Source organism: Simochromis diagramma, unplaced genomic scaffold (assembly GCF_900408965.1).
Source record: "Simochromis diagramma unplaced genomic scaffold, fSimDia1.1 OVJJ01000026.1, whole genome shotgun sequence".
In the NCBI taxonomy this organism is placed as follows: Eukaryota; Metazoa; Chordata; class Actinopteri; order Cichliformes; family Cichlidae; genus Simochromis; species Simochromis diagramma.
Window position 1 is genome coordinate 6,445,999 of NW_024386985.1, and position 14,032 is coordinate 6,460,030.

The following is a 14,032-nucleotide window of genomic DNA, read 5'->3' on the forward strand; positions in this document are numbered from 1 at the left end:
GCTGCTCTGGACTGAACCCAACTCATTCTGCTGAGTGGGAAACGTTTGTGCTGACTTGAATGCAGCAGTTATGACCTTCCTTCCTTGGTTATACAATTTGTTTTTTAGGAATTCAAACACGAACGTGTGACATCCACAGGTTTTACTGTAAAACAGGACACAGCAGAAGCAAATGAGATTCCCCTTCTTTAAAAACACTAGATTTTACATTCTAAACATTATCACAGACATTAATAGGTTGTCCCTGTGTGATGTGCTGGTTAAGTTGCTGGTGGGTGTGCTTGGTTGTTTCAAGGACTCGTTCAGCTGACAGCCTAACAACTGCCAATAAAAGAATTTCATTTTAATTCAAACATGAAATGATGAAAAGAACTAAAAAGCAGAGACTAGTCTACTTTTTCAAAGCAGTCACCATGTAAGAGGCAATACAAAATGAAACAAACAGTTAAAAGTATGTGTGGGTGGGTGGGTGGGTGGGTGTGCTTATGAGGACCAATGTAGTGTTAGACCCTGTGATTGAGGGTCATCACTTCACCTTCAAAGGCCTGTTTCGGGGTTAAGGATAGAGTTTAGGATTCAGGTTAGAGCGGGAATTTGAGCTCGATTAGTTTAAGGTCGACAGCTATGGAATAAACTGGGAAGACGTGTTTGTGAGAAGTGTTGCTGGGATTTTGTGCCACCCTCATGGAGTCTCCTTTTGACAGATTAGTCAGAAACATGTCGGCGCTCCTCCAGTTCCTCTCACACAGAGGAGCAGATACTGGTCCTTCTGTGACAGACGCTCACAGCAAACCTTAGTGTGAAGACACGCATGGATGTATCTTTCTGAGACCATCTCTTCCTGCCAGTATCGAAAAGGACACCAACAAAAAGCAAAACCTGAGAAAAATGAGTAGGGAGGAAGAAGAATCAGTGCATCAGTGCACCATCGTTAATGTTCACATATGTGTTTGAACTTTTGTGCTATTTTAAATGTCATGTGAGTGAATGTTATTTATTCTCCTGAAGCTGATAAAGTATTCACATGGAGGGAGTTATATTCTGTACTCCGACTCGTGCTCGCTCTCCTTTTTCAGTCTAAATCTTGACAACAATCCTCAGGTTAGGAACACTTAAAGGCAGATTAATAAGTGCTGTTAAGCTTCAGCTTTGTGTTTCAGTGTTAGAGGTCTTCCTCTGCTCTTGCAGAATGCACTAACATTGCCGTACACAGAGGGACGCATTACTGCAGCTGTTGTTAATCCGTACGAGCCTCTGAGTGACACGCTGTAGTTTATGTGGTCCACTGAAAACAGCTGGCAAGTGTGTGTGTGTTCAGGGGGAGGAGCTTATGATCCATCTGTCTCCGTTTCCCCACAGCTCAACACGGTAGCAGGCAGCGAGGGGAGGCTGGGACAGACCCGAGTCCTTGTACTGCTTTAATTAAAACACGATTTGAGCCTCTGTTGGCTCAGATGCTAACAAGCCGTCCAACACATCAGCCAAAGAAGACAACACCAGGCAATTAAACACTCATTTTGCCTTCGTCCGAGCCAGTCCTGGAGCCTCGATGCTCAGCCCCATGAGGCCTTTCACAGCAGACGGGTCTTTATTCAGCCAGTGCCAGGTCTGCCATGAGTGCAAAATCAGGGAATGCTGAAAACACTCATCTCTGGCAGATTTAAGCAAGGACACCAAATAAAAAAAAAAAAAAAAAAGAGTCACATTTAATATCAACTTCTGGTTATGATTTATTAACTTATTCTCTTTAATTCATGAAAAAGAAAGAAAGAAAATCTTTAAAAACTAAAAAACTGTCAGTATAATAAACAATTGATAAGAACGTTTGATGATGAAAATAAAACCCAGAAATGAAACAATCCTCAGCAGAAACCCACACGTCTGAAAAAAGCTTTTCATGTGTCGGCATGAAGCCGGCCTTTCATCTTCTTTCATCACACAAACATATTCAAATACACGTGGTTTCCTCCCTGCACAAACGAGAAATCATAAACAGCTTAGAGAAAAACAAAAAATCCCAACTTGGTTAATTTATCAAGTTCATATTCGGTTCTTGCATATTTCAAAGCAAATGTGATTTGATAAAACACGATTATTTAGCAAACAGAGAATTTTACAATGAATCTGTATCCAAATGTGAAGAGAATAAGAAGATAAGCTCAGTTTGACGTTCTTTACATAAGATATAAAACATAAGCAGCAGGTAAACTGGGTAAAGCACTAACAACAAAAGCTTTGGTTTGTCCACCGAGCCTAAAAATTCTCCTCAAAAATGTTGAGAATCTGAGTGTTCGTCTAATCCAATCGTGCCTAAGCTTCAAATACAACAACGCACGTAAGCAAAAACACCCGATTCCTTTACAATTTGTTATAAATATTACAATTTTGGTTACAGTTTTAAAACTTTGGTGGATTGCTGGATCACCACAAAGAAAAGGGAAAAAAAAAAACACATGGAAAACCCCCACAACAGATATGCATTTACCCTCAGAGCCACCTACAGCAATTCCAACAGGCTCCAACATCTATTTGTACCAGTTCAGGTACGAGGCAGGTCAGTCTCCTGTTACGGGTTAGTCAGATTTCTCCAACAACAAGCTGAAGAATTGAGATCAATCAAATAATGTGCCAATGTTTCCTAAAAATATTCTCAGAAGACAGAAAACGCACCTCACAAAACAAAAATGATACTTAAAGAGGACCTATTATGCTCCTTTCCAGCTCCATATTTCTATACTTGGGCTCTACTAGAGTAGCTTTGCATGATTCCCAGCCTAAAATAATCCTTATTTGTCCTACAATGGGTCTCGTGAACAGCAGGAGCTCAAGACCTGATCTGTTTTCTGAGAAAAACATAATAAACAATGGCTCTCAGTGCGATCACACAGAACCAGAGACAGTCTGACCTCGACTCGCCAGATCGTCTGAAACTTGGTGCTGTTTAATAATGGATATAAGCATAACAGGTCCCCTTTAATCATTATGCAGGTTTGTACACATAGACAGGATAATAATACAAGCAGCTGTTATAAAGTCTAAATTATTTAGATGAAACACTAATCTGTTTAGTGCCTGGTGTTAGTGTTCCTGCTTAACTCTGACAAATCTGCTGATATGTTCTAAGAAGAACATGTGCTCTGATCACACAGATGTTCCTGCGAAACTGGGGAACTATCAGAATATGGACCTGAATGTGGTTACTCTCCCTGCCTTCACTGAAAAAACAAACAAACAAACAAACAAATCCCTGATGACGGGGTGCAGGTGAGTAATGTGTTGAACTTTAGTGTTGCTCTCCTTGTCTCTGCGCACCGTGAGGAGCAAGAACAGGCCGACAGCTGTGACCCAGCAGTGCGAGACATAAACAAGGCTAAAAGAAACGGACGGGGCTAATGGACTCGAACGCATTCCATTAAATGAAAGAACTGGAGGGATTTTCCATCTGAGCCTCTTCAACGTCTTTCTTTCATACAGCCAATCCCACAGCAGCAGTGGGACACAGATGTGTTAGAGAGAAGCGCGAGGGGGCATCGACGGCTCAGCAAACTGGAGGTGTGGACTGCAGCTCAGATGTAGGATCGAAGTTCGGCTGGACGCTTCGTTGGAAGGAAATATTTTAGGCTGGATGAAATCTTCTGAGGCGCTTCAGCTGTCCGCGCGCTAAACAATCGCGAACACTCGAAAAAGTTACCTGAGCGAAATGTTCGATACGTAAAAACAAGACGCAAAATATAAACTCATATTTATGCCAGCATAATTTTTCCCAAGATTAAAAGCTGTGAGCGGTTTCAAACCTTCGTGATGAAAGTTAGAAACGATTTTAAAGATGATGCAGTCTGCGCCAACAAAATGCAGGTAAACGAATACCTTTAAAACATGATATATTGTGTTTAAATTGGCTTCCATTTAACTGTACAGGTGCAATAATTCCATGTAACATAATACCTGCTTCAACAAAAGTCCTCTAATAAAAAGCTGCTAGCAGAAATGAAGTTCCACTCGAAGTGTACGCTGAGGTGGTGACAGGAGCTTTCCAGGTCATGTGATCACTTTGTTGTTCTACTTTTACATCTATCAGTGAAAACCTTTCCCTCTTTTTCATGTTATTGCACAGTACAGGCATCTGCACTATTAAAGTTTCTGCTAAAAGACACACAAACAAACACAAACCCCAACAGTCTCCACTGTGATTATGAAGAGACGCCTCTTTTCCCCTGCGTCTAAATGATCCACGGTCCATTAAAGGTGAACTGCGTCCTGAAGTATGTGCACACGTCACACAGGACGGTTAAGACGGGTCAGATGGTTTCCATCTCAGACAAAAACAGGTGAGGTGCTTTGAACGGACCGGGAAATATGGTCATTATGACGAGCGTAGTGTTGATGGTCAGCCGTGCTGTACCGCCAGCTCCTGTCCTATGAAGCGGCGCAGGCGCTCCAGATACTGGCTGTAGAGTTCAATGTCGTTGTGTCCCGCTCCCTCAACCCAGAGAGGCTCCACAGCCTTCGGGCAGCGCTCGAACAAGGCCAGGCCGTGGGAAAAGTCGATCACCTCGTCCTCCGTGCCGTGGATGATGAGCACTGGGGAAGTGATTTTGGATACTTTCTCAATGCTGAAATGGAAAGAGAGGAAAACAGGAATTAGAAACAGAACCCGCTGAAACAGTGTGGACCGTTCTGACCAGAGATCAGGTTATCGAGTCTGACCCCGTGGCCCTCAGCAGGAAAAGGTTGCAGTGCCCACTCCAGGTCAAGGCTGAGTTCTCCAGAAGTCTTCTGTTGTTTTCCTACCACCTCTGTTCCTCGCCCACTTTACCATCGGATATTAGCTCCTGTGCTAAAGCTGGCATGGACTGCTACTGACTCCGAGTCCTTATTGTGTGGCCAAGAGACTCGTTCTGGGGCCGAGGATCAAAAATAAAAGAACTGTAACAACACATTCGAGTGAACACCCACACTACAACTGCACACCCATGTGTGGCAGCACGTGGGGTTAAACTGAACAAAGAGCTTCAACAATCCTACTGGCACGTACTGGGATTAAAACTGTTTACAGAGAGACTTGAACAACCACAGTTAGTCCAACTGGACTAACAAAACGAGCACACACACACACACACACACACAGGGCAGTGTGTGTGACGAGTCCTCCAGACGTAATTATGTAAAGTCTGAAAATAAACAGTGGCATGGTGGAACAACAGTTAGTACTATGGAAGCCCGTTTCCGCCACTAAAAAAAAAAAAAAAAGCTAGTATCCATAACTCGAAATTTCGAGTTATTTTCTCGAAATTTCGAGTTATTATCTCGAAATTTCGAGAAATATAACTCGAAAATTTCGAGTTACTTTTCTCAAAATTTCGAGTTAGCTCTGCTAATCAAAAATATACGTGAATGAGGTCGCTTTCTTGTTACCCGGAAGCATATGGCGCAGGACCGTGCACTCAAAAACGGATCCCAACAAATTAAAGTATGTTTGCTGATAGTAACACCATGTGATTCAGCTAATAACACAGGGATTTCATCATTTGTGAAGCCAGGCTGAAAACACTCAGCAATCTGTGCATTCACGACTGGATGTAATACCGGTAGCTTAGCTGTAGCATTTGTAGCTGAGGGCTTCAGCTTCCGGGTAACATGGAAATGACGTCATTCACGTAGATTACTAGAAGATTGGCAGCCTGACTTACGAAGAGTTACTGTCGAAGTATGCTTTTCTTCCTGTCTCAAAAATTTTGAGGTTAATAGGTCGAAATTTCGAAGAAATACTCGGAAATGTCGAGAAAATAAAACTCGAAATTTTGAGTTATGGATCTTCTTTTTTTTTTTTTTTAGTGGACGGAACACGGGCTGTTCCTGTAAAGACACACTCATTCCAGAAGGACGGGTTTGGTAGTCCCAAACCCCAGTGGACTGCTCCCCTCAGGGGGGCCTTCGCACCAGTCTGTAGAGTGTCACATGAAATCGTTCCCACAGAATGAACCGTTGGTGGATGCCTACGTAGTCACCACCTGTGTGAGATGTGAGCTCCAGCAGCAACTGCAGCACACGGTGAAGAGTGTTCGTTGCAAAGTGCTTTGAGTGGTCATAATAGCAATGCATTTCCATAGTGAGAAAGAGCAACCACGAATCATAACCTACAAATCAGCAGATATTATCAATCATCCAGTCGATACCAGTACACCCAGTATAAGTGTGAGTGGTTTGTAAATGCACTCAACCTTGCCTTCGTGATTTTCCAGTCCAAAAAAAAAAAAAAAAAAAAACTATGTGTCAACAGGATTTTCCAACAAATGAGACTCACTACACTGAAAAAACTAAAAACAAATAAATAATTCAAACAGCACTTCAGAAGAAGAAAGGCTTTCCTTTCAGCACGTCTGTTTTCCCTGGACAAACACACTTTCACAAGTCTAAGTGGGAATCATGCTCTTCTGCTGACAGATTAATAATAATGTGAAAATATCAACAGACAGTCAAAGAGTCAGAGCACACAGATTGTGCATTTTGTTTTTGTGCATGACGTTTAAACACCCTACTCAGCGACAGAAAGAAAGAAGATGAAGCACGAACAGATAGAGGGCAGTATAGAAAGCCGATCCTGTTTCCAACTCATCCACATGACTTGTACAGTCTCAGCTGACTCACAGCTGCATAATGGCTCAACTGTCTGGGATTTCCTTACCAGGATGACTGAGCATGCATCACATATACGGCTTTCACAGCCAATTGCTATGATGTGTTTGATATGCCGCAGTTTATCAAACATCATTTTAATTGGACAACGCAGGGAAACACAAAACCAGTTCATATCAAATTAACATTTTGTGTTTACGAACAAAATGTTATGTGGGAAAGAAATGAAGAGCTTCATACATACAAAACGTGTGAACAGTAAGAAGACTCTCTCTTACTTGGGGAAAGCGTCGAAGCAGTAGGTTTTCTTTGTGTCAGGAAACGCCACTCTCATACCAGATGTTAGAGGCGAGTGAAGAACCACGGCGGCACACTCGTACCGTGACGCCAGGTCTACAGTGGGAACTGTACCGATGCTCTGCCCGTACAGGATGATGTTCTCCGGGCTTATGCCATACCTGGTTAGAAATAAACAGAAAGAAAAAATACGTATAATACAGACGAGAGACAGCAGCCAAATCCACAAATATTACCTTTGGTGTACTAATGATTACTGACAGTACTTTCATTAATGCTTTGGTTATTTTTCAGAAAGAATTTTGTTCCTCAAGGGTCAAAGGTCACATGTCAGGTAAATTTTTTTATAGTGATCAAAAATGACTAACCAGTTTCTAAAATTCAAATTTTTATTTCACTTCATGACTACTTGCAGCTCCGTTAATGAGTGAATCTTTTACTGGCCCACACACAACACAAAAGTTTACTAACGGTGGGATTCTTCTGTAACAGAAGGACTTTCACAGAAACCTTTATATTTCAGAAAGCACATGCATATTTTTTTCAACATGCTGAAATTAAGACCTGAGTAAAGAATGACACACAACGGTGACTTTTACATGAGCCGACCTTTAGTTAGCGCTCTGTTTTGTAACCCCCGGGCTACAGCTGCATTAGCACAGCACCGCTTCTGTTAATGAGACACTTCATCACCCTACAACGCCCTTGAGATACATCACCCCTTAGCCTTCCCTTATCCATCCATCTCGCTCTTCTTTATTCACACAGCAGCTGTCCTCACTCTGCTCCGTCCTCACCACCACCTCCATTCAACCCCCTTCATCACGCCCCTTTATTCAAACGTTCGTTTTCTGCTTTTCCTCTTCTTTAGCACTTCTCACAGCAAAGGCATTTTTTGCCTGGGCACATTTTAAACATCGTTTGATCCCAGCTGTATCCATTGTAAACTCATGCCCCATTTTGCCCGAACAAGTTCGCCTGGGATAATAAAATTACACCTCGAAGGACACGTTTGGGCCAACTGCATCATCACATACCGTGTACGCAGGGCGTGCCAGGCAGCATCTATGTCTGCATACAGATTCTTCTCGGAGGGCTTGCCGGTGCTGACGCCATAGCCCGAGTAATCATAAGAGAAGATGTTGCAGTTGATGCGAGTGCCGAGGCCGATGTAGAAACTGCTCATCTGGCCGAGGTCAACTGCATTGCCGTGGGAGAAAAGCACCGTAAACCTGCAGGGATGATTCAGACAAAGGGTTAGTAACGAGCTAACAGACACAGACAGGTGCACGCTTATCGGTTTTCCTATTTCCTTTAAAATAAATAAATAAAAATCACTATCAGCACTGGAGCCAAAGATCCAGCTTCTGCTGTGCTCTAATCAGAAATATATGATATATAGAGAACTACATTGTGATTACATGAGAAATATTCTTGTTTAGCGTTGCCAACAATAGCATAGCTAAACACAGAACTTTTATTAAGGCAGAAAAACAACTGTGCACAGAAATTAATCAAATCACAAGTAACCTGCTGTTTAAATCAAAAAGGTACTTGATTCTATAAAACTGTTGCAGGTTGAAGGATTATTTACCACGAAGGACTCTTGCTTCCAGACATTTAGTATAACCTGAGAAGCAGGGTATCCACTGTGAACGCTGGGTATCTAGCCCTTGGCTGTTATTCATGAATGCGTGTTGTGCTCTCTGGAGTAACCTGATACTTTTTCTACACACCGACTGTTTTGAAATTCTCCCTCAGTGGTTTTGTTTATGAGCTCTTGCAGCCCGTGGCTTCGCTCTTGGCCTTTCCACTTAGAAAGCAGCAAAACAATGACTCTGCCATATCACGTCAGGCCTGGGATCATTCTTTGTAATACTAGAGACACATTAATGCAAGATAAATGGACTGTAACACAAGCCTGTCCATTTCTTTTTAATTCATTTGGTAAATTAATCAGTAGCAGTTAGAGTTAAATTCTTTTACATCTCATAAAATACTGTCAAACCTTCTAAGATGAAGAAGGTTATTTCCTCTTGTAAAGCCATTTACCAACAACGGCCAATAAAGTCAATCACGCCACATAGCTGCAAATGTTTTGTCTCTGACTGGAAACTTATGTTGTCAGGGAGTGTGCAAATCTTTTTACTGTGATCAGTATCACGAACAACAGTAAATTCAACTTTAAGGCTCTACAAACAAACAGAGAAAATAATGAGAAAGAATAAAGGCAACAGAATAAAGACAACAGAATAAAGTCTGACGGGTGTGCCATGATCTACAGAAAAAAACAGGAAGAGAAAATCTTTGCGTCAGCTGAGTCAACAAGAAAAGAAAAGAAAGCAAACCTGGGCGTGAAGAAGACTGTTGAGGAAGAAGACTGTTTAAATGCTTCAGAGCGAGTGTGACATACCTGTCAGTCACAGCTGACAGCTAATTCCATTTACCTGGAACTAGGAGCGCAGCGAATGTACATGCAGCCGACTCGGTTCCCTCGGCTGGATCGAGCAAGAAAGACCTCCGTAGTGTCCAGCTCTCTCTGAGAGTACTGAAACTCCGCTCGGTCCGTCAGGTGAAGCTTCCATCCCCCCTCTACGGCCCCGGTCCCCCCGCTTCCAGCAACCGAAGCGCCACTTCGCGCCCGCAGGCTGGATGTCCCCGTCGCCCCTGGTGCAGCAGGGCCCGCCTCTGGGTCTGGCATAAAGGTGTACGTGGGTTCTGGGGGCAGGAAAGCTAGCTTGGCTGCAATGCGGCTCGGGCAAGGCGGGCAACAGAACAGGCAGCAGAGCTCACTGAGAGAGAGGCCATTCATCCTTCACTGAGAAGAAGAACACAGACAAGAGGATCACTGTGCAAATGAATTCACATCATGCAAATGTTAACACAATGAAACACTTATTACAATTTAATGCACAAGGCCCTTAGCCTGTGGGTGCCGACAATGGGGATGAAGATTTGTCTACACCAGTTTTGGCAGAAAGCATTTCAAACATATTAAATTAATTTTGACGGTTAATGCACTGTCAATCATAATAAGCAATAATAATAATAATCTGTAAAAGTCTGCCACCTTGAGCGCCTTAATCTCCTTAAATGTGGCTCAATAATTATTCACAGGATAAGTTTCAGGTTTTTTTGTTTGTTGTTGCTGTTTTTTTAAGAAATCTGAACGCCAACCTGGGCTTTTGCAGCTGTGATGGACCATATATTAAATGAGTTAAATGATTTGACAGACTTCAGCCACAGACCCATCGTTTTTTCTTCATACTTCACACTGATGTTTATAGAGTTCCAGGTAAACCACAGTGACTAATGCTCGTTGTTTTTATTACAAGTCATGAGTGAGAATAAATGCACGTACACGGGGACCAACATGACCCCCCCGTGTGAAACAGCAGACCTACCTGTTGAGTTGAAGCCTGGTCAAAGAGAAACGAGCTGTGCTGAAACAAAACAAACAAGGAAGTCTTCCTTCCACCTGACCAGAATTCAAACTCGGGACGCTGCCTGCAGCCCTGTCAGCTGAACAAGGAAAAAGAGCTGGAGCCTTCCGGCTGACAGGGAAGTGTTATTTACAAAGTGTCTGCTGGCTTTTCTTTGTAGTCCCTGAACGCCACATTCCACTCATTTTATACCCTGGGACAGACAAACGACGCGCTTTTCTCTCCAAACGCGTCCTGGAGAGCTAACTAAATAAAAACACCAGCAGCTGGTTTTAGTTTAAGATCCCGACTTCTCAGTTTGGGAGACTCGCTTCCAATAAAAGTCCTGCCCTCAAAGTGACCGAAACTAACTTTATACACGAACACAGAGATGTCCCTCTGTGCCCCCTGTCCGAAGAAGTGACCGTGAAGACCAACAGTAGGGACAAGTCTTCCCCTCGCTTCCCAGAGAGACGCTGTTTTTTTTTTTGCGCGTCCCAGCTAACGCTATGCTGGCTTAAGCTAGCAAGAAGACACAAACAGGGCTGCTCGGTAAAAGCGGGCTCGCGCTGTGACGTACAGCGCCGTTAAAATGCAGATCCCGGTGTGAACGCTTCTGTCCGCGAGCCCATTCTGGACGCTGCTGGCGTGTCCTCCCGGTTTATACACGGCCCTGCCTGTCGTTATTAATCCACACAGATGCGGTGTTTTCCTACTTCTCTGCTGTTTCACCGCATCCGGAAGTGACAGTTGACCGGATATGACGCAGGAAGTTTCCATTGGACAATTATGGGAAAGGTGTTATCAGCGCGGATGACGGCGCTGTAAAAGGTGACATGTTTGAACTTGACTGTTAATTTGTATCTTTAAAGATAAAGAAGCTCAATTCACGGTATTTCTCATAATCCAAGAGTCATCGCAGTTACTTGGAGACCCGGCTGATTCATCAAAGATGATATGTGCTACTTACAACTAATTTTATTTGATAAAGAGCACATTATGCCCTAATGGATCTATGTGTGATCTCAATTCAATTAACAGCTTATATCCCCTTTAATTTCTCAGTTCAGTTTTATTTATATAAAGTCAAATCGCAACAACAGTCACCTCAAGACGCTTTATATTGTAAAGATGTAAGAAAAAAATACAAAGAAAAACCAACAATCAAATGACCCAGTACTTCCCAACTGTGGGAAGGGGAAAAAAAAATCCCTTTTAACAGGAAGTTTGACCATAACCAATAATTAAAGTAAATGATTTAAGCTTGTTTTGTGTCCTAAAGGAAGGTGGGTCTTCCACAGGTCAACACTCTTAAGCTGTAACTCTCCCCAACAGTTTATATTAACACACACACACACACACACACACACACACACACACACACACACACACACACACACACACACACACACACACAGCTTTGCTGGCTCAGGAGCCACCTTTACCATCTATTCAAGAGAAATGTCAGCTTTACAACCTGCTATGTAGGCCATCCTACATAAATATCCATAGCCTTGTTAAAACAGCCCTGCATACCCACACCTTTACCTCAGTTATTTTTGCACAGATTTTGAGAGATTCACCTTTGCACTGGAACTGACAAGTGTTGGGGTGATTTATGAGGGGAGGATAGCAGCAAGAGCCAAAGGGAAGATGTATAAGATGGCAGTGAGACTTGCTGTCATGTGGTTTGGAGACAGGGGTACTGACAAAAATTGGGGGCTGAGCTGAAGATACTGAGATCTTCTCTGTGAGTGAGCAGGATGGACAGGATTAGAAATGAATCCATCAGAGGCCGATGATGGAGCCTCAATGACTACCGACCAGTTGCTCTAACACCTGTTATAATGAAGTGCTTCGAGAAACTGGTCCGACGTCACATCATGTCCTGCCTGCCACCCACACTCGACCTGCTCCAGTTCGCATACAGAGCTAACAGATCAACTGAAGATGCCATTGCTACAACGCTCCACACCACCATCTCTCACCTGGAAGTGCAGGGCCGTTACGCCAGGCTGCTCTTTGTTGACTTTAGCTCTGCTTTCAATACGATACTCCCGAACAGACTAATAGTTAAACTGCTGGAAATCGGACTTCCTTCTACCACCTGCCGCTGGATCAGAGACTTCCTCTCAGACCGTGTACAGAGAGTTAGAGTGGGGCCTCATCTTTCCTCAGCCCTCAGCCTTAACACCGGCTCTCCACAAGGCTGTGTACTGAGTCCCCTACTGTACACTCTGTACACACATGACTGTGCTAGTTACCCACCCAGACAACACAGTCATCAAGTTTGCAGATGATACCACCGTGGTGGGGCTCATCTCAGGGGGAGATGAGACGTCGTACAGAGCTGAAGTTCAGAGGCTGTCAGATTGGTGTTTAGATAACAACCTGGACCTCAATACCACCAAGACAAAAGAACTGGTAGTTGACTTCAGAAGGAGGAAGTCTGAGCTGTAGCCTGTCAGCATCAATGGCGAGTGTGTGGAAAAGGTCTCCAGTTTCACACAGAAAGGCACTCCAGAGGGTCATCAATATGGCCCAAAAAATCATTGGACATCCTCTTCCCTCCCTGAAGGACCTGTACAGCACTCGCTGTCTCAAGAGGGCACGCAGCATCCTACGGGACGGTACACACCCAGGACACCGGGTGTTTAAGCTGCTGCCGTCTGGCAGGAGGTTCAGGCTGCTGAGGTCCCGAACAAATAGACTCAAGGACAGCTTTTACAACAGGGCAACAGCCCTAATCAATGCAAATAGCTGACCTAACTGGCTATCTACCTGGACTTTTTGGGGGGGAGGTAACAATGGTAAAAACAGTAACAATAATAATATTTATATTTATAACAAGGTGCAATAACAATTAATGTGCAATAATAACAGTGTGTAATACAAATACACTTATTCTTATTTTTTATTACTAAGTTATTATACTGTGTTGTGTTGTGTTGTTTGTGTTGCGTTGTGATGTGTCGTATCGGGTCATGTTGTGTTATATGTAGTGTCGACGTAGGACAGTTTTCCAATTTCATTGGACTATTGGACTATGTACGACTGTGCAATGACAATAAAGAGTTATCTTATCTTAAGGTCCATTAGGCACATCAGTACAAACCCACAGGGCCCCGAGAGGAGGTCTAACTTTTTTTTTGCCCTTTATTAAACACTGGATGACATCAAACAACAAAGCTACTGCCTAGAATGTAACTTGTAATTGTTAACTTTAATGACTAAATCATGATGGAAGTAGGATGGATATCTTATACATGTAAATAAACGGGCTTAATTATACATAATAACACAGGAATATCCTATATCAAACTGATATTATTCAGACAGATAACAGAATAAATGAAAAAATTAACGTGGTCTCCATGTGCTAGAGAAAGGCTTTGATAATAATAATAATAATAATAATGGATATCGGCCATCGGCCCCTCTGGCCATCACCAGTAGGCGGTAGGTGAAGTGTCTTGCCCAAGGACACAACGACCGAGCCGGGGCTCGAACTGGCAACCTTCCGGTTACAAGACGAACTGCCAACTCTTTGAGCCACGACCGCCCCCGGTGTCATTCCTGTCATTCCGCCCCTTTGAGTCATTCCTTCAAAAGATATTTCCTCATTCTGTGTTTTGGTGTTGTACGTGTTGACCTGGGAATGATTTTATGAGTGCAGA

The 14,032-nt window shown here is 43.2% G+C and overlaps 1 protein-coding gene across 1 annotated transcript; it reads right to left on the reverse strand.

Annotated features, from left to right (window-relative positions):
• Positions 1-1,705: 1,705 nt before the first annotated feature.
• Positions 1,706-11,365, reverse strand: abhd17ab (abhydrolase domain containing 17A, depalmitoylase b). The gene is made up of 5 exons (XM_040040567.1): positions 10,338-11,365; positions 9,381-9,751; positions 7,971-8,165; positions 6,915-7,094; positions 1,706-4,613 (listed from the first exon to the last, which is right to left on the reverse strand). The coding sequence occupies exons 2-5, from the start codon at positions 9,743-9,745 to the stop codon at positions 4,388-4,390; spliced, it is 966 nt and encodes a 321-aa protein (XP_039896501.1). The 5' UTR covers positions 9,746-9,751; positions 10,338-11,365; the 3' UTR covers positions 1,706-4,387.
• Between the last annotated feature and the right edge of the window lie 2,667 nt (positions 11,366-14,032).